This window comes from Mandrillus leucophaeus, unplaced genomic scaffold (assembly GCF_000951045.1).
Source record: "Mandrillus leucophaeus isolate KB7577 unplaced genomic scaffold, Mleu.le_1.0 Scaffold338, whole genome shotgun sequence".
NCBI lineage: Eukaryota > Metazoa > Chordata > Mammalia > Primates > Cercopithecidae > Mandrillus > Mandrillus leucophaeus.
The window spans coordinates 204,273-225,466 of record NW_012103565.1 but is presented as its reverse complement, the minus strand read 5'-3'; the positions used below and the strand labels follow the sequence as shown (position 1 = coordinate 225,466).

General features: G+C 40.0%; 1 protein-coding gene across 1 annotated transcript in view; it reads right to left on the bottom strand.

The window, feature by feature from the left end:
* Positions 1-305: 305 nt before the first annotated feature.
* Positions 306-21,194, bottom strand: part of LOC105545761 (phosphatidylinositol 3,4,5-trisphosphate 3-phosphatase TPTE2-like) — an 87,556-nt gene continuing 66,667 nt past the window's right edge. Inside the window, exons 16-22 of the mRNA XM_011988791.1 lie at positions 15,809-15,870; positions 13,614-13,694; positions 9,573-9,678; positions 7,404-7,483; positions 4,013-4,105; positions 2,513-2,583; positions 306-408 (exon numbers count right to left, since the gene is read on the bottom strand). Of these exons, the coding sequence (XP_011844181.1) occupies positions 306-408; positions 2,513-2,583; positions 4,013-4,105; positions 7,404-7,483; positions 9,573-9,678; positions 13,614-13,694; positions 15,809-15,870 (596 nt within the window). The remainder of the gene's footprint in view (positions 409-2,512; positions 2,584-4,012; positions 4,106-7,403; positions 7,484-9,572; positions 9,679-13,613; positions 13,695-15,808; positions 15,871-21,194) is intronic.

Sequence of the window (21,194 nt, the reverse complement as noted above, 5' to 3'; positions counted from 1 at the left end):
TGTTTCAAAGTTCTTCAAAATAATGCCTAATGTTCCTAAGTACTGTGTTCCAAATATATGTAAATACAAGATGGAAACTGTGAAATATATGCCTTCAAAAAAGAAAAAAAAAAAACCCTGACATTTTATCTGTATATATTTAATAGATTTATAAAGAACATGTGTAACAAATACCAACATAGATGTACTAGCAAGGAAGATTTAGAACATATAACTATGTGGCAGGGTTGGAAAGAACATAATTCTTTCCCAGAAGGGGTGCGGGAAACTATACCTAATCAGCTACCAGTTACAAAATAACTAAGTCATTTCTCATCAAAATACGTCTCTACTGCATATTGTGGTTGATACATTTTCCATGTTTTTTGTTTATGAAGATTATCCAATTCATTTCTTTGTAGATAAAGCCTAAGAATAGAAAACAAATTATTACATTTTATTTTGGGGCTAACTGAAAAGCCATGCAGTAGGCACCCTTGTTAGAGCTTGAAGAAACAAACAAAAAAAAGACTTCCTCACCATGAATAGAACCTTAGCCCGTTTTCTGTGTCTCAGTTGGCTCCTTCCACCTTTTCAGTGAGACTTAAAAATACCTTAATCTTCAGCAACACTTCAGTAACACGTGCTACTGATTCTTTTAACGTTGCTTTTTATGGAATTAATGACATCTAGGTTTAATAAAATATCTAAATTTCTATATGTGACAGAAATCAGTCTGATTAGACATGTATCAAAACCCAATAATAAAGTACTATATCTATTTTAATTTATGCCTGAGGTTGCAATTTTTTGAATTTTTGCAATCAGCCCTTGGCAATGACCTTGAGCAGTAGGATATAAATAAATCCTACATGCTTAGCATTCCAATAATAGAACACTAAGCATAAATTAGTTAACCTATTTATGCCTAGTGTTCTAAAGGACAGAAATTGGCATTTTTGGCTAAACAACAATCTCATAATGAACAAAAAGCTTTACCAATAGTATATAAATTGAAATATTACAGAAATCTTTAGAAATGTATATAAAAGTGAGAATAAAGGTGATCTAAGTTATTACTTCTCCAAAATGAACATGGTGTTTCAAAGGAAAAGAACTGTATCCTCTAGCAAGAATCACTTTTGAGGAGCAGCAACAAATGAAGCTCCACCCAGCTCTCACATTTGAGGGGCTCTGCTCATGTTAGGAGTCAAAGCTTATTGTTTGTATGCATCCAGGAAACAAATCTGTAAAAAATTTCCAGTCCAAAGTTCACTCTATCAAAAACTATTAAATGTGTATGCATTACAAGTGTGTAGACCAGAGGTTTAATTTACCGTTGCCTTGCTGGACTTAAGGAGTTATTAGATCCAGCTCAGAGTTGAAGAAAAGACTAGGACTGGTTATAACAATAACTACCAATTCATGCCACGTGCAATCATAGCCACTTCCTCAACTCTGACCTGAAGCATTTTAAAAATATTTTCTCTTTTTGTATTGAAAAGTATGGTCGATACAAAAAAATCTCAATTTTTCACCACCACAGAAAAAATGCTACTTAAAGTGGAGAACTTCTAGACTGAGAAATAAGTTTCCAAATATGGGAGAAGGTTTTCTGGGAACAATAATCTCCAAATCCAATTAATAGTTTTTTCTTTTTTTTTTTTTTTTTTTTTAGACAGAGTCTCACTCTGTCACCCAAGCTGGAGTGCAGTGGTGTGACCTCGGCTCACTGCAATCTCTGCTTCCTGGATTCAAGCAATTCTACAGCCTCAGCCTCCCGAGTAGCTGGGATTACAGGCATGCGCCACCACACCTGGCTAATTTTTGTTATTTTTAGTAGCCAACACGGTTTTACCATGTTGGCCAGGCTGGTCTCAAACTCCCAATCTCAGGTGATCTGCCCGCCTCAGCTTCCCAAAGTGCTAGGATTACAGGCATGAGCCACCATGCCCAGCCTCCAATTAATAGTTTTTAAGAAAGTTTTCCCAATTCAGTTATTAGAAAGCCGTGTTTAAATGGGAGACTATCAATTGATGATTTTTTAGCTGTATTTCTTAATACTTATTGTGTCTTGTAACTTCTCCTAGATGTAAGTGTGTCAGTCAGCTTTTCAGCTAGCTGAAGCCTCCCTAGGTCCTCCCTTACTTTAGCACAAAATTTGGTGGTGGTTCGTCATTGGTAAATCGGCACCTACTGAGGACCTGACATGTTGAAGGTACTGAGCAGATTCATATTGAACTTCTGTGGGAGGAATTTACTACCACACTTAAGATCTGATTATAATACTCTTGAACTCATAACACAGTCCTATGGCATGGACCTTGAGGACACTGCAACAGGTAGTCTCAAGAACAACTGTATTTTTAAAATAACAATCATAAAATGAGTAAGGCAATGAACTAAGGTGGCTCAAGGATTTTTTGTTTTCTATAAATTAAGCTTATGACAACCAGCAAAAGACTTGCCATTACACCTTATACACAGACATTGAAGATTAGGTTGTTTCTATGGGTTGATATTATATCCATACCTGTTATTTTGTATTAAAGATGTGTTAAACCAGAAGAAAAAAGGGTAGTTGTGATAGTATTTAGGAAAATCCTAAAAAGAAAAAAAATTTTTTTTAAAGTAAAATTGATGCCAAGAACTAATCATTCCAAAGAAATTAAAGTTTCTTCCTTTATTCCTTTATATATTTATCAAATAATTATAACCATTCAATATGTAGCATTCTTCATCCTATAACAATACACTCAAGACACAAAGGAGGAGGCTTAAGAAAATGCTATTGCTTTCTCTTGCTGTTTCCATCAAAATTTTCAAGGAATACTGTATTTTCCATGATAGATATTTAAATGCTGATATTTGAATCTGGTTTAGATAGTGCGAAACAGAATCTACTAAGGACCGATGCTTATATATACCCAAGTATTTTGTAGTGAATTCTTACAATTTTTTTTGTTGCCTCAGCATCCCTTTTAAATATAAATTGCACTTTCTGATATCAGAAGCAGGGCTCAGTCACCCTTGACAGTTTCCAGTTCACCTCCTCCCAGTTTCTCAATGTGACTGATCCCAATATCTGCCTTATACAACCTTCTGCTGGTGACTACTTCATTGCGGGACAGCTAGATATAACCACCCCTAGACCCCCATACTCTGCATGGACCGTGTGGATATATCAGTGACCACCTCTCAGTCACAGCATGACTCCATGGAACTCATGACTGCTTGCAATAAACCCACCGATTAGACCTCCCCGCAGGAAACCTGCTCTGGTAACACCTTACTTCCCAATAAAGGCTTCCACTCTCAGGTCCCTCCCTCTTTCTCGCTCTTGCTCCCTACCCATCAGTTGAGCACAGGTCTCCTGCATGGCTGCCCCTTGGAGTTAGCCCTGTGAGGTGTGCTGCCCTCTTCGCTTTAGAATTAACAAAAAACTGCTTCGGTTATTTCATGTGTTGTATTGTGCTGCCTTCTCTGTGTTTCATCCAACTGAGTCACCCAAACCTAACTCTCTTTCCAGTCAGTGCTCCCAGCTACTCAGGAGGGTGAGGTGGGAGAATTGCTTGAGCCCAGGAGGTGAAGCCACAGTTAGCTATGGTCACGCCACTGCACTCCAGCCTGGGTGACAGAGTGAGACTCTGTCTCAATTTTTAATATTAAAAATGATGCAAAACAAAATGTAATCACTGCTATGCAGTAAAACATACCTTTGGTTTTTTAGCATCTTGGCTTGTATTTTTTTTTGTATTTATTTTGTATTTTTTGGATTTGTGAATTAATACATGTAAATTTAGAAACATTTAGAAAATGTACAATTTAGAAAAAACAAATGAACAAAAATTATTCAAATTACATATGTTCTTTTAAAAAATTTGTTATAGATCTGATGTATTGTTTTTCTTCCCCTTCCTCTATGGGATGACATTTATCATCTCCCTTTTTGGGAACTGTAGTAAAGGAAACCTTAAAACCATTCAAAAGTTCAGACAAGAACAATGGCAGAGGCCATTTCTTGATTACTCACCGAAGAGGAAACTTGCACTTTCACATCATCACACAGAGGTGGACAGTTGAACACATCAATTATTACCCTGTCTGTTTCAGTGTCATGAAATACCTGTGAATGAACACATGGAATTCAGAACTATAAACCTAGCTAATGATAACAATGAAGTTCCTTTTCACTTATCCAGACTTCCTATATTTATCAAGTACTTTTGGTCTCACAGACCAATCACTACATGTATAAATCATTATTAATAATCTTTTCTAGTTGCAACACTGTTGTTTATATGTATGTGTGTAGTGTATGTGTGTGTATGTGTGTGTGTGTGTGTGTGTGTGTATATATATATATTTTTTTTTTGAGACGGTCTTACTGTCACCCAGGCTGGAGTGCAGTGGTGTGATCTCAGCTCACTGCAACCTCTGTCTCCCAGGTTCAAGTGATTCTCATGCCTCATCCTCCTGAGTAGCTGGGACTATAGGCGCATGCCACCACACCCAGCTAGTTTTTGCACTTTTAGTAGAGATGGGGTTTTGCTATATTGGCCAGGCTGGTCCCAAACTCCAGGCCTCAAGTGATCTGCCCACCTGGGCCTCCCAAAGTGCTGGGATTACAGAGGCAAGCCACCACACCTGGCCTGTTGTTTATGATTTTTAAAGGCCAACATGTTTGAGGGTTACCATGAGGCACTTTTCAAAAGTGTCTCACTTTTCAGAAGTAATGAATTTTCTATTAGACTTTAATCAGTTAAATATTATTATTTAATGTGTGTCATTTGATTTTCATACATTAGGACCTCTTTTGACAATATGTTAAGAAGCTCAATTTTAAAGCTACCCTCGACATTCAAAAAATAATGCTTAACTCTGGCTTTTTATTTACTAAATTAAAAAAGTAACAACGGGGGTCTGTAACACTTGGGGGGGTGGGGTCCCCCTGATCATCATGTTTTATTAGAACTCTTGTGTCTGTCAGTGGGATCTTTGGACTTGACCATTACAGGCTGCAGATGGAGGAGTGACCAAAGATAGTTCGCGTTTTGGAATGAATGACTTTGAAGATATACTATTTCTTTGACTCACTCTCATATAAATAATGGCACCCACAGTAAGAAGGGTCTATGCTAGGCCCTGTGAAAAACACAAAAGAAGGTGCAGACTCTTTTGGTCCCTTCAGGGAGCTGTACACATAAGAAACAATCGTAGAATAGTATGTAACTCTCAATCTGTATGATGAAGACTGGGTGTGCTCTCATGTACCATTGAGGGCTAGTTAACAGGAAGTGCAGAAAATTTCATTGAGGAGGCAGAAATTGAATTGGGCATGAAACGGTTTAGATAAATGAAGAAGAGCTCTGAAAATAGAATCTAGTCCATACAGATGGAAAAAGACCAGCAATAACGCAAAGTAGAAGTTACAAAAACAACAAAAAAGGTCAGGCAGTGTGGCTCATGCCTATAATCCCAGCACTTTGTGAGGCTGAGGTGGAAGGGTTGCTTGAGCTCAAGAGTTTGAGACCACCCTGGGTAACATAGCAAGATCCAGCTTCTACAAAAAATTTTAAAAAATTGGGGGATTGCTTGAGCTCGGGAAGTTGAGGCTCCAGGGAGCCTTGATCGCGCCACTGCACTACAGCCTCGGACAGAATGGGACCCTGACTCAAGGAAAGAAAAAGAAAGGAAGGAAGGAAAGAAGGAAAGAAATAACCAACTAACTAACTAAATAACTTAGAGTTGTGTTCCAAGAGCCAAAGGGGATGACCCAGTTTATTTGGAATGGAGTCTGCTGGTCAAGCTACTGATAAAAATAAGCTCAGGTATGTTAGGTCTATTATATCTTAAGAGCTCAAGAGCCAAGGAAGTAAGAGTGAAGCTGCTGAAGAATATCGTGGGGTATTTCCTATGTGACAAAGAGGCCTGATAATTATCACATATAACATTTATTTAGTGATTTATAGTTCACAAAGCAACTTCATACATATTATCTAATTTAATTCCCGTAATACTTGAGGTGTGATATTTATTTTACAGGTAAGGATGTTGAGCCAAAGGTGTTAACTGGCTCTGACCATGGGCATGCAGTGTGTCTTCTGCTCTACATACTTTTCACAATGAGAGCAACATTTCAGTACGCATGTTTCAGGATTCCATACATCGCATTCTATAAGGAGCAAGAAAAGGCAGGGAGACCATTGTAGAAATCTAGGCATGAGCAAATGAGGTTCCGGACAGTTAGTGGCAGTGAGAACAGAAAGGAAGGCGAGCATAGAAAAATTTCAAAGGCATCACCAACAGGGATTGATGCCTAACTGGATTTAGGGAGCCAAGGCAAAGAGAATCAAAGCCCAAAGCCTGAGTGGGAGAATGCTGGTGCCATTTGCAGAAGCAGATAAAGCTCCTTGATAATTCAGACTGGCTACTGCATTTCAGTTGGAGTGGAAACTGTTCGTGTTGCAGCTCTTGCATCTACAACTCAGTGGGCGACTATAAATATCTCTTCAGTAAATGAACAAATAATAGTTTAAGTAAGGGAAATGGGTGATTCTTTAACCAAGAATAAAGCATTTGCTAAGAACAGGAAGCCAAGGATAAGGCCTGGGTGAATGCCCTCAGTTGGGAGAGGCCAAAGAAAGTGGGTGCAGTGCAGAGAGTGAGGGAATAGGATTAGTAATAAAAGAATTTGAGACAAAGGCCTGGGTAGCAATTCTAAAAGTTTATGGTTATGAGACCCATGAAGGAAGCTTTCTTATTGTTTCAGAAAAGGTATGTAGTTTAGGCATTTCTTCATTGTAGCAAAACATTGACTACCAGGTCCCTTTTGCTTTGGATAAAGAGATTCCTCCCCAATTCATTCCTCCTTGCATTGTTTCTCATAGGGTCAACCCCACAGAACCTCTGACTTAGAACAATCACTTGGGACACTGCTAAGTCTATAGATTCCTGGCCCCCATTCCAGATTTCCTGAATCTTACTTTAGGGTACAACCCAGGAATGTAAATCTTTACAAGCTTCTCAGTGGTTTTCATGCACACTAACATTTTAGAATCAGTGCTATATAATAAAAGATAAAATGACTGAGAAGAAGAGAATATGGCTAAAAATGACCAGATATGTAAATTAAAATCCTTAATACATTCCTGGGAACATGCTCAGCATTTGTGGAAAAGTGAAAGGCAAAGCAACACTGAACAGAAATACATTCTGGAAAGTACCCTAAAAAAACTGTTTTGAACAAACAGGTTAATTTACCTCTGGTTTACATTCAAATCCAGTGACACAACAACGGTAACCAGAAAGCATCATGGAATCTCTTTATGGTAAGTGATAGTTTAGGGAGGTCAACATTGCTGGTTTGACATTCAGCCTTAAAACAAACATCAGATTTTTTCAATTCACATGTTTTCTCTTACCCGACAATTGTTTAAGGAAGTACAGGAAAAGACAATCTTTTTCTTCATTACTATTTGGACTTTTAGATCATATCCATCGCCTGTTCCAACACCTAAATGAAATTAAAAAGTTAGGCTGGTTAGCGCAAAGATTAAAATGTCTTGCCAATTAACATCATGGATTAAAAAGAGAAAAAATTAGCTGGGCACGGTGGCTCATGCCTGTAATCCTAACACTTTGGGAGGCTAGGCAGGTGGATCATTTGAGGTCAGGAGTTCGAGACCAGCCTGATCAACATGGTGAAACTCTGTCTCTACTAAAAATACACAAAAATTAGCCCAGTGTGGTGGCGCATGCCTGTAGTCCCAGCTACTTGGGAGGCTGAGGCAGGAGAATCGCTTGAACCTGGGAGGTGGAGGTTGAAGTGAGTCGAGATCGCACCACTGCACTCCAGCCTGGACCACAGAGTGAGACTTAGAGCAAGACTCTGTCTCATATATATATGGGAAGGTGACTTGACACCTTTCTTGCTAATGTCTTGCTTTCTTCAAACTTCTAATCATAATGATTCTTAATAAGAAATGCTTTGGTCTAAATTACTTTGGCCCTACTTTAAGTCTAGTTCCTGATGCAATCTCTATAAAAACACAGGTTATATCAAATTCCCATGGTATTCTGTATATATTTACAGAAAAAGGCTCTTTTGCCCTTTTTTTTTTTTTTTTTCAATTCAAATGACCTACTCACTTCCTTAGCATTTCCTCAAAGACTGTTTCTCAGGCTCCAATTAATTTTTTATTGCTTTCCTCTCAACTCTACATTATTTTTAATTTAAATATGCACAAAACTAAAAGTACAGAATTAAATATTCTAATAAACGAGTGTATTAATTATTCTTGATTGATCATCTCCTATGCCGTTTGTCTTCTTTTCATTTAATTTTGTTTTCACTAACACCATGATATTCATTTGTCATTAGAAATCACAGTTTCTTGCCTCAGTTCCCTCTTTTCCATTCCAGGTGCAGAACTTCTTTCTATTGATGTCCACCAGAAATCAGTGAAATGTAGAACAAAACTCAGGAGGCTAAAAATACTAGGCTGTCTGTGTGGACACCAGCACCCCGGCACCATGGCACCTGTAATGCCCAGCACTGGCACCACCTCAGGTCCACATGCTGGCTGTTATAAGAGGTTTGCTTTAGGGGTTCAGATGCATCGCCACCCTGCTACCTCTCTGGCAGTGGGAGTGGTGAGACCCCATCCCCTCCACACAGACACATCCTGCTTTCCCACCTCTACTGAGTGTAAGCTGTGCAGGGGAAGCAAGGTTGGTGATGGAGAAATGGACATGGAAATGGGGGCCAGTTTCTCTCTGCACTTTCTTTCTCAAGTCCCAGAGGTGTACATCTGACCAATTTCCCTGCCTCCCTGGGCAACAGTGCATCCCAGCTTTATCTCTCTGCTTACATTCTGGAAGCAGGCAAATAGCTCTCATGATGTTTATATGGATTTTTACAACTGGTAATACTCGGTAACAGCTAGGGGGGTGAAAGATACCTCCATAGAGCCCCACTTTCTCCCAACCCTTTCCATTTCCATGTAGATTCAGGCAAGGAGGACCTAAGTGCTCCTCTTAGGAGGCTTATCTTGACCCCCAGCTCTGTGGCTGGGAGTGAGAGCCACAAGGTATGGGAGTGGCTGGGAGTGAGAGGGTTACAGATGGAGGACAGAAGGGAAAAGAGAGAGCCCGGGGGATGAGAAAAAAATATGCCTCTGAAAGAAGGTGAGAAAATGATATGATATGGAGACACCTCCGCCAAGACAAACTCTGAACTAGAGGTGGTTATGAGAAATAACCAGTCTTGAAGGCACAGGGGTCCTCCTCCTCCCTCATCAGAAGCTCACTCTGCCCTGAAAAGTCCACTCTGGGTTGCGAACAGAGAAGCAAAGAGAACAGGAGAGATGGGAAGGTGATGAAGTCCCCCAAATTGGTGATGGAAAAGAAAAAGTGAAGAACATCTAAGGGCTGGCAATCAATGGGCAATTAAGAAGGAATTTATGCATGAGGATATGTAAAAAGACGGGTATGAGTTAGGATCATCTGTATATATAACAATGAGCAAAACCCTCCCAGAGTGGGAACCTTGGCCCTCCTGCCCAATTCTTCAATTTTACATAAACACTTACCATGAATCGAATAAATAACGAATCTTTTTATAAACAGTGTCTTTCTTGGAGGGAGATTCCAGTTGTAGCTATGTTTCACTTGTGCAAAATATCCAACATATCTATTCTGAAAAGCAACAGAAGCCTTACTTTAAGTGGAGATGAAAAGTCTAAAGTCAGCATTCTTATTTTTTCTTTTCTTTCTTTCTTTTTTTTTAAATTGCATAAAGGTTAGGGGCAGTAAATAATTAAGGAAACATTTACTGGATGCCATTATATTACTAGACATTTTGAGGGATGCTGCCTCACCACTATCTACCTTGGGGGGAAAATACTGAATTAAGTGCGATGGGGAAGTAACAAGGATGGAGCCGGGTCTTGTTGACAGGCTGCTTATGGTTGAGAGGGCAACTAATCAGAACCAACAACAAAACAGTTACAGCATTAGCAGTGTGCAGATAGAAGCTTAGTTGTGACTGAGTTAGAGGAAGGTTTGTGGTTTAGTGAAGAGCAGGTTCCTGGGCATGAGAGAATGGTATATGTGAAAACTCAAGGGGAACACCTCCATACCTCAGAAGCAGGTTTCCTGTCATTCTTCTTTTGTTCCTGACAGCTAGAATTTCTTCACTTTCCACTTCCCCAATTCTGTTTTCACAAGGAAGCCCTGGAATTCCCTTAGCCTTGTCCTTTCCCTAGGGCAAGCTGTTCACAATGGCTGTCCTTGAATCTATCTTCAAGGGGTTGAAGACCTTTGGTACTGAATCAACTGGTTCAGAACTCAAAAGTTGGCCAGGCTGGTGGCTCACACCTGTGATCCCAGCACTTTGGGAGACCAAGGTGGGCAGATCACTTAAGGTCAGGGGTTCAAGACCAGCCTGGCCAACAGGGTGAAACCCTGTCTCTACTAAAACTACAAAAAGTAGCCATGCGTAGTGGTGGGCACCTGTAATCCCAGCTACTCGGGAGTATGAGGCAGGAGAATTGCTTGAACCCAGGAGTTCGAGGTTGCAGTGAGCTGAGATTGCACCACTGCACTTCAGTTGGGGTGACAGACTGAGATTCTGTCTCCAAAAAAAAAAAAAAAAAAAAAAAAAGTTCATGGACTCTTCCATACCCATTGAGAACTGTTCATAGAAGTCACAAACTGCCATACTTTCCTTTAGAAAGGGCCAGTCATGAGGAAGGCTCATGAAAGTTCTTAACTTAGGAGTAGATGTAGTCAGTAGAATGGCCCACAATGCAGGATCAGAATGTGATGGTGTCTGAGAATCACCACCAGACACATAGGGCACTCTGTCCTGAGGTCTTGCCAACACAGCTCTCAAACATGCAGCTGAGACCCTGTGTTGCCCTGTCAGTGAATCAGAAGAGATTCAGTTGCAGCCTTTGGTGTGCTAGTTCTGGACTAAAGTTCGAGACACTACACATGACTACAGAAGAGGTGCGGATGGGGAGATGTGTGGGGAGAGTTGTTGGGGGAGCTCCATCTAACATCTCCTTGGCTCCTGCCACCAGATTCTCCACCTTCCCCTAAAGGCTGTAACCTGCCAGGGCCCTCAAGCTCCTTTTGCTCCCATGCTTCTTTCTCCTGCAACTTAAAACAACATGGACTGGTAGTAGAAATTAATACAACCAACCCATAGGAGGCACTCACTACAAACAAAGAAGATATTATGAGGAAAGGGTGGAAAGATGGGTAAGCCATGGGCCTTGCCTTTAAAGAGGATACAGAAGTTACCACTTCAAATAGCTAGAGAATAATGCAAAGTGATGTAGTCCCTAAGAGAAACACAAAGGGCTTTAAGAACTGAAAAAGCAAGAAACTACTTGAGGCTGGGAAGGGAAAATGACTCTAGGAAAAGGGGCATGAGCAATGGCACGAGGGAATCAAGTGTCCATGGGCTGGGAAACAGCACACAGTCTAAATGTGTTAGAGTGTGGGATGTGTGCATGCACAGAGTGGAAGAAAAGGTTGGAAAAGTCAAACTGGATCCTGAGTGCCAGGTTGAAACATTTAGTTTATTGCTATTGGCAGTGGGGACATATTCTGGATTTTGAGCATGGAAATGGCATGATTAGGGCTGCACTTCAGAAAATCCACACATTCCTTTTAGCTTAGGGTCTATGACTGTTCTTTGTTTGGTTTTGTTTTTGGCTTGGGAGTGGGAGAAAAGTATCAGTGGATAAGGCTGAGTTCTTTTTTTTTTTTTTTTTTTTGAGACGGAGTCTCACTGTGTCGCCCAGGCTGGAGTGCAGTGGCCGGATCTCAGCTCACTGCAAGCTCTGCCTCCCAGGGTCACGCCATTCTCCTGCCTCAGCCTCCCGAGTAGCTGGGACTATAGGCGCCCGCCACCTCGCCCGGCTAGTTTTTTCTATTTTTTAGTAGAGACAAGGTTTCACCGTGTTAGCCAGGATGGTCTTGATCTCCTGACCTCGTGATCCACCCGTCTCGGCCTCCCAAAGTGCTGGGATTACAGGCTTGAGCCACCGCGCCCGGCCAGGCTGAGTTCTTTTGCCCAAACTAAACAGGGTCAGTAGTTACAACGTTCTTCTAACAGGGCCAAGAGCACTTATTCAATTCCCACTACCTAAAGAAAAACTCATTTACAGCCACATCCAAATCTAGTTAAGAATTCCCAACCCACTCTCACTTCGGTTTCAGGGGCAGTATAGAAAAGGCAATATAAATGAGAAGCTGTGCACAGCATGGGCTTCAGAGTCTGACATCTAGATTTCAGTCCTTGGTTCAAAAGTTAATTTAGTTAATTTCTCTGAACCTCAATTTTCTAATTTATAAGATGAGAATCATAGTAGTGCCTACTCATAGAGTTACTGAGAATATTAAATGAGATAGTGAATTTAAAACTCTTAGAATGGTTCAGCAGACACTAGAATGTTGTAAATGCTATAGGCTAAACATTCTGGTTTCTGCAGTAAACAAATTACAAGTAATAAAAAATGGCAATAAATCTATGAAGTAAAAGAGACTTAGGAGACATAGCAGCCAAATGAAATGTGTGGATGTTGTTTGAATTCTGACTGAAACAAACTAAATTTTCAAAGATTTTAAGACAATTTTGGAAACAAACATGGACTAGAAATTTGATATTAAGGATTTTTTAAGGTGTAATATTTTAGATGTGATAAAAGGTATTATGGGTTTTTTGTTATTTTAAGAGTACTTAGATGTCATATTAAAATACTTGTGGGATAAAATGATCTGACAACTGAAATTTCCTTCCAAATAATCCAGGTGTAGGGAAAGCAAGAGTGGAAAGTGGAGTTGGGAGTGTGAGTAGAGTGGGAAAAGTATGGATGAAACGTGGCTGATTGCAGGCTGAAGTGATTATTGCAGTGAAGTGATGACTATACGGAGATATATTGTATGATTCTCTGGACTTTTGTATATAATTAAAATTTTCCATAACGAAATTATTTTTTTTAAAAAACAGAGTAACTGTATGTTTCATATAGGTGTTATGGGTTTTCAGTGAGATATGTAAAAGTGCGGTACTGTCTGGTATATATAAAAGGGTTTTTGAAAAGTTTATTTCCCCTTTTCTTTCTCTTTTAAAATACACCTCCCCCACAACACACACACACACACACACACACACGCACACACACACAGGGGAGTCATCCAAAAACAGTCTTTGTGATGTTCTGCAAGGGTTGAATTGCCCTAGTAAGGATTTGTGGAAGACTTAGATCTTTTTTACATTGAAATCAAAGGCTGGTGATTTTAGATAAACTTCAGGGTCCTGGAGCCTTAGGTATTGGACCTTCCTGCTTTGGGAAAATAATCAACTCCTGAGCTCCATAAACAATAACCAGTATAGAATAGAAAGCAGGATGCTCTGAGGAAAAGCCACACCCCCCAACGTGTGGGTGGCACCTGAAGCATGACCTTCAGCCTCAGGGAGGGACCAAGGCCTGTCGCAGGGCGCCCAAATGCTGCTGCCCGATCACCAAAGGAGAAGAGTCTAAAATGAAACCAAATAACAGGTGGCAATCTTAACCCACTCCCCTATAAAAGCTCCCCTTCTTAAAAAGAAAACTTACCTGAGAAGGAGTCTCTACTCCCTGATATTTAGTGCCATTGGTTTTATCTGTTCGCCGTTCTCCAAAATAGTACAAGCTTTCCTACAAAAAAGGAACCATGGTTCACCTGCACTCTTTCCTTTTCTATATTAGGTACCCTTAGTCTTTCTAAAACCACCTTCTTTCCTAAAGCCAGTGATTTTTTTTTTTTCATGGAGTCTTGCTCTGTCACCCACACTGGAGTGTAGTGGCAGAATCTCACCTCACTGCAACCTCTGCCTCTTGGGTTCAATCCTGCCTCTGAGGCAGGATAATCCTGCCTCAGCCTACTCAGTAGCTGAGACTACAGGCGTGTACCACATAAATGGCGAATTTTTTGTATTTTTAGTAGAGATGGGGGCTTTGCCATGTTGGCCAGGCTGGTCTCGAACTCCTGACTCAAGAGATCCGCCTGCCTTAGCCTCCCAAAGTGCTGAGATTACAGGCATGAGCCAATGCACCCAGCCGCAGTGGTCTTTTGGCAAAGGCTACCCAAATTACCAAAATTAACAAAGTCACGTCAAAGACTTCTCTCATTCAAGGTTTCGTAAAGACATAAAATTTTAGAGCTGGAAAGACCTTAGAAATCATCTGGTCCAACCCTTCTTTCCATCTTACAAATGAGAAGACCGAGACCAAAAGAAAACTGCACAATCTGCCATGGAGATGCTGCAGCCAGTTAGAGGCAGCACAGACCTGGAATACAAGTCTCTGGTTCTCAGTCTAGGGCTCCATATCAGTGGCTTTCAAACTTTTCATTTTTTAAGTTGCAATCCACATTAATAAACCTAGGAAATGTACACACACACACACACACACACACACAAATACTTAAACCTTTTGATATTTTCTATTCTGCTCTATTCCATTTTATTTATTTTTAGTTTTAGTTTTTGTTTTTTTTTTTGAGACAGAGTTTCGCTCTTGTTGCCCAGGCTGGAGTGCTATGGCCCGATCTCAGCTCACCATAACCTCCGCCTCCTGGGTTCAAGCAATTCTTCTGCCTCAGCCTCCTGAGTATCTGGGATTACAGGCATGCGCCACAACGCCCAGCTAATTTTGTATTTTTAGTAGAGACAGGGTTTCTCCATGTTGGCCGGGCCAGTCTCAAACTCCCAACCTTGGGTGATCCATCCGCCTCGGCCTCCCAAAATGCTGGGATTACAGGCGTGAGCCACCGTGCCCGGCCAATTCCATTTTATTTTTAAGAGATGTTAGTCACAACCCAGCAACTTTATTTTACAACTCACTGATAAATCATGATCCATAGCTTGAAAAACACCATCCTAGAACATCCGTTTTCAAAATCTGTGTGTCTCAAATTAGAAAAACCAAAGGTGGTGGAATTAGAGTGCTGGTCATTGTGCATAACCACCACTTCTTCCCTAGACTGTAGGCCAAACAACTCGAGTGGAGCTGCCGGAAATCGTAGCATCTCACCAAGAAAATGGCAGAAGGAAAAATGACGGAGAACACTGCTTTAGGTGGAAACAGCCCACCTTGTCTTATCAGAAATTTCTAGAGGTCACAGATTCTACATGTGTTGACTAAGCAGAGATAGTTACATGCAGGAGAGGCTTTGAGTTGTGAAATCTTGCTTTTTATCTACCTAAGCGTTGTGAGGATGGTCAAGACCCTTTGGAGGATTTATCTAATTCAGCTTGATACTATTCTCATGAGGAAGGAAGAAGTCATGGTACTGGCAGGAGTAAGAGCAGGGCCAGGTGAGGTGAGGGAACTACTGTGATTACTGAATGTTTTTTGTATCTGTGTAACATGGCTTTACTCCCCTCACCTTAATCCTGCCCCATCAGGTCTTGTCTTTATTTAAAATGTTGATATTGTGTACCTCATAATTTTTTGCATTAATTTTTATTTTTTAAATATTGCATTAAAAATCATTTATTTTAATTATTGCAATTTTTAGCATTCTCTTAAATTTTGCGTCTCATTGACCTCACTCTACTGCTGGCCCAAAGAGATTCTTAAGCCAGCTACTAACTAATGCATGTTAAACAAGGAAGTATCAAAAACAGACTTTTTAACAACCACTTCTCCAATTACAATTTCACTGAGCACCATGACTAAAATAATCATCTTAACATCCTACCACTGATGTTTCAGAACTAGCAAACTCAGTCATCATAAGACAAAGTCTGTGGTAACATCTTTCATACCTCTGCAGTTAAAAATATTTCAGTGGCAATCAGGCAGGCACAAACCATAGTTCCAGTTCTTCCTAGAAAAGAAAAGAAGTTAGTTCAAGGGACATGCTTGGTGTAAAAATACACTCAGAAATATTCAACGGGTTCATTTTAAGTTGATTTTCTTTCTTTTTTTGGGGGGACAGTGTCTCGCTGTGTCACCCAGGTTGCAGTGCAGTGGCGCAATCTCAGCTCACTGCAATCTCTGCCCCACAGGTGGAAAATAAATTACATGTACGGTAAAAATATTTCTCACTACCTCTCCACGAAAGAACAAGATGAGATTTTTACTAAATCTATTCGAAAGCAATAATTCATGTCTTATATAAATTCTTTTGGAAAATAGTAAAAAAGAAAAATTCTTAACTCATTTAGTAACACTAATATAGCTGGTTCTAAAACTGCATAAATACAGTAGATGATTACTTTACACCAGTCTCACATATAAATGTAGATACAAAAATATATATATTTTTTCAAAGTGAATTCAGCAATGTAGAAGCACCACGTATCAATACCAAGTGCCATTTCTCTTAAGAATGCAAGGATGCTTTTTTTCCAAGATGGCAGATTACAGGCTTTTAGCAAGCCTCGGTCATTTGGAAATAGCAAGATAGTATATAAAGATCAACTCTGTAAGCTTTAACTCAAGAAAGAAACGACAACTCCCTGGAATTATGAAGGACACTCCAGATCCTTGGGAGGACAATGCAGGCAAACAGGTCTTGTGACAACATTCGACTGACAAAAGTGAATGAAGCCTCAGTATGTGAGAGAGGCAGACAGCATCCCTCTTTCCACTGGGGATCCAAGCAACCCGGACCCAGGAAGAGCACTGTTTCTCCCAAGTCTTGGAGCTAATTTAACGAGAGACTTGGAGACTTTGTGAGGGAAAGACACAAGGAAAAGCTGCAGGCATTTTCCCAAACCTGGACTGAGAGCAGGACAACACTGGGGAACCTTCCCCATCTGGCTCCACCCATCTTCCCCCCCCAACCCGACCTAACCCCCGTTCTGCTAGGGTTTAGGAGGGAGCTCAGATTAATGTATTCTCTAGGAATCAGCTCATTGCCTAAGGCAACAAGAGAGTTCCTCCCAATAAACAAGAATCAAGTATATAGCCAGCACCACTGGCCACAGCCAGCTCTTACCCATTGGCGCCATCTACTGGCTTCTAGGTCAAACCACATACCCAATATAAAACCTGCTGATAGAAGTGCATACAGAAGCAACGCTGAAAGACCTACCTAGCATTGCTCTACAGTCACATCACCTAGGAAGGAAGGAAAGGGAAAGAAGAAAATAATAATAATAATAATAATACAGGAAAGAAAAGAAAAAGAAAAATCCTACCCACATAAAAACAATTAGAAAAATTAGAAGTGCTAGCATCTCCAGATGAGAAGCAGCAGTGCAAGAATTCTGATACCATGAAAAACCTGCATGTAGTGACACCACCAAAGGATCACACTAGCTCTCTGGCAATGCTTTCTACCAAAATGAAAACTCAGAAACGACAATAAAGAATTCAAAGCATGGGTTCCAAGGAAGCTCAATGAGATTCAAGGTTGAAATCACCAAAAGAAACTTCTAAATCAATTCAGCAAATGAAGGAAGAGATAAACATCTTAAAAAGAAATCAATCAGAACTTCTGGAAATAAAAAAACTCACTTAAGGATTTCAAAATACAATGGAAAGATTTACCAACAGACTGGACCAAGTAGAGGACATAATCTCAGAGCTTGAAGACTGGTCTTTTGAACTAATGCAGTCAAACAAAAATAAAGAAAAAATATTTTTAAAAAGTGAAGAAAGTCTTTGAGAAATATGAGATTATGTGAAGTGACCAAACCTACAAATTTTTGTATTTTTAGTAAAGACGAGGTTTCTCCATGTTGGTCAGGCTGGTCTCGAACTCCTGACCTCAGGTAAACCACCTCTTCAGCCTCCCAAATTGCTGGGATTACAGATGTGAGCTACTGCGCCTGGCCTCAGAAATAAAAAACTTAAAGATAAATACAAAAGTCTCCTATGTTTGGAAATAAGGAAGTATGCTTCCACATAACTCATGGGTCAAAACAAAACACCAAGCACAGTGAAAACTGGAAAATAATTTGAACCCAGTAAAATGAAAATATTACATATGAAAATTTGTGAGATGAAGCTAAAGCAATTCTTAGAAGAAAATGTGTAGCTGTAAATGCTAAATAGAAAACAGAGTGGTCGACACTCTAAGAATTATTCATCTTAAGAAGTCAGGAAAAGAACAAATTAACCCAAGGAATACAGAAGAAAATACTAATATAATACTAATTGATGAAATAAAAAATAAATAATAGAGACCATCAGTAAGGCCAAAAATCTGTTACTTTTAAAAGACTAGTAAAATTGATAATTCCCTGGTGAGACTAATCAAAAGAAAAAAAGGGAGAAGGCACCAAGAAAGTAACGCAAGGAATAAAAAGGGAATGCCTCTGTAGACATTAAAATGATAAAATGATATTGTGAATAATTTGATGCCAAGACATTCGCAAACGTAGATTAAATGGACAAATGCTGGAAAAACTATAACCTACGAAAACGGGCTAAGGAAATAAAATTATAAAAAATTCTATAGGCCAGGCGCGGTGGCTTATGCCTGTAATCCCAGCATTTTGGGAGGCCGAGGCGGGCGGATCACGAGGTCAGCAGATCCATACCATCCTGGCTAACACAGTGAAACCCCATCTCTACTAAAAATACAAAAAACTAGCCAGGCGTGGTGGCGGGCGCCTATAGTCCCAGCTACTTGGGAGGCTGAGGCCAGAGAATGGCGTAAACCCAGGAGGCGGAGCTTGCAGTGAGCTGAGATCACGCCACTGCACTCCAGCCTGGGCGACTGAGCGAGCCTGTCTCAAAAAAAAAAAAAAATTCTATATATGAAACTGAGCCATAATTTAAAAACTTCTCCCCAGAGAAAACTCTAGACCAATGTAGCTTCACTGGTGAATTTCACTGTACACTTAAGAAGAAAAAAAATTAGCATGCATAAATTCATCCAGGGAATAAAAACTGAGAAAATGAAATCTAACTCATTTCATGAAGCCAAGATTTGAAAAAACTATGAGAAAGGAAAATTATAACCAATCACACTGATGACATGAATTTGAAAATCCTAAACAAAATATTAACAAATAGAATCCAGGAATTTAATAATAAAATATTTTAATAATTAATAAAATAGTATAGCAAAACTCAATTATATTTATTCCAGAAATATGTTGGTTTACCACTTAATCATGTAATCAACCATATTTATTTATCAGATAAATGGGAAAAATTATCATCTCAAAGATTCAGAAAAATCTGGAAAAATTCAACATCCATTCATGATTAAAAAAAAAACAAAAAACCCTCTCAGCAAACTAAAGACATTGTTTTTTCTTTTCTTTTTCTTTTTTCTTTTTCTTTTTTTTTTTTTTTTTTTTTTTTTGAGCAAATGTCTCACTCTGTCACCTAGGCTGGAGCGCAGTGGTGCGATCTTGGCTGACTGCAACCTCTGCCTCCTGAGTTCAAGCTCCTCTGGAATAGCCGGTATTACAGGCATGCACCACCACACCTGGTTGTTTTTATTTTTTCGTAGAGACGGGGTTAGAGACGGGGTTTCATCCTGTTGCCCAGGCTGGTCGGAAGTGATCGGCCCCACTGGGCCTCCCAAAGTGCTGGGATTACAGGCATAAGCCATGGCGCCTGGCTGAGGAATTTCTTTTTCTTTTTTTTTGAGCTGGAGTCTCGATCTGTCGCCCAGGCTGGAGTGCAGTGGCGCGATCCAGGCTCACTGCAAGCTCCGCCTCCCGGGTTCACGCTATTCTCCTGCCTCAGCCTCCCGAGTAGCTGGGACCACAGGCGCCCACCACCACACCCGGCTAATTTTTCGTATTTTCAGTAGAGACGGAGTTTCACCGTGTTAGCCAGGATGGTCTTGATCTCCTGACCCCGTGATCCGCTCCCCTCAGCCTCCCAAAGTGCTGGGATTACAGGCGTGAGCTACCGCGCCTGGCCTGAGGAATTTCTTAATCTGATAAATGGTAGCTAACACACACACACACACACACACACACACACACACACACACACACGCTCCTAAAGCAATTGGAGAGACGCTAAAAGCTTTTCCTTTGAGAATAGAAGTGTACATTGATGGCTGCTATTGCCACTTCTAATTCTACACTGTACTGAAGGTTCTAGCCAGTGGTAGGGGAAAAACATGACTGAAAAGGAAAAAATACAATTTATTATTTTCACATGATATAATCATGTCCTATAAAATCCAAAAGAATCTATAGATAATTTAGTAGAACTAATAAGTGAGTTTAGGCTGGGTGCTGTGGCTCAGGCCTGTAATCCTAGCATTTTGGGAGGCGGAGGCTGAGGCTGGCAGATCACTTGAGCCCAGGAGTTTGAGAACAAACTCGACAACATGGCAAAACCCTGTCTGTACAAAAAAATCAAAAAATTAGCTGGGCGTGGTGGCACCTGCCTGGAGTCCTAGCTACTTGGGAGGCTGATGTGGGAGGATTTCCTGAGCCCAGGGAGGTTGAAGCTGCAGTAAGCCATGATCGTGTCACTGCACTCCAGCCTGGGTGACAGAATGAGACCCTATCTCAAAAAAATAAAAAGTGAGTTTAGTCAAGTTGCGAATTACAAGATTGATAAATAAAATGAACTGCATTTAAATCAACATTTAGAAAATAAACACTTTAAAGGGATATCATTTCAATAACCACAACATATCAAGTATGTAGGAATAAATCTCATCAAAAATATGCAAGCTTTCTACACAGAAAATAAGAAAACATTGTAAAGAGAAATGGAAGGAGACCTAACTGAATGAGAGAATATCTCTTTTCATGGGTTGGATGGGTCTCTTTTCATGGGTTGGATGAGTCAATATTGTAAAGATTCGATTCTCCCCAATCTATAGATTCAATGCAATTCCAAAAATATTTCTATCAGGTGTGTGTATTTAACTAGTTGATTCCAAAATTTATACGGAAATGTGTAGATGGCCTAAAATACACAAATAATTTTGAAGAAAAAGAAAAAGATGATTGTACTCACTTGACTGGAAATAAGGACTTATTAGAAAGCTACAGTAAGATGGTTGTGCTACTGGCACACAGGTGAAAAATCAGTGAACAGAATAGAAAGGTCAGAAACAGACTCATATTCTGCAGGGTAGTAAAGTAATGAAAATCTTCTCAACCGGTGTGCTGGAATAATTGGATAGCCATATATGGAAAAAGATGAAACCTAACCCCTTCCTCACACCATACTTATAAATCAATTTTAAAAGGAATGAACCTTCTAGAAGAAAAT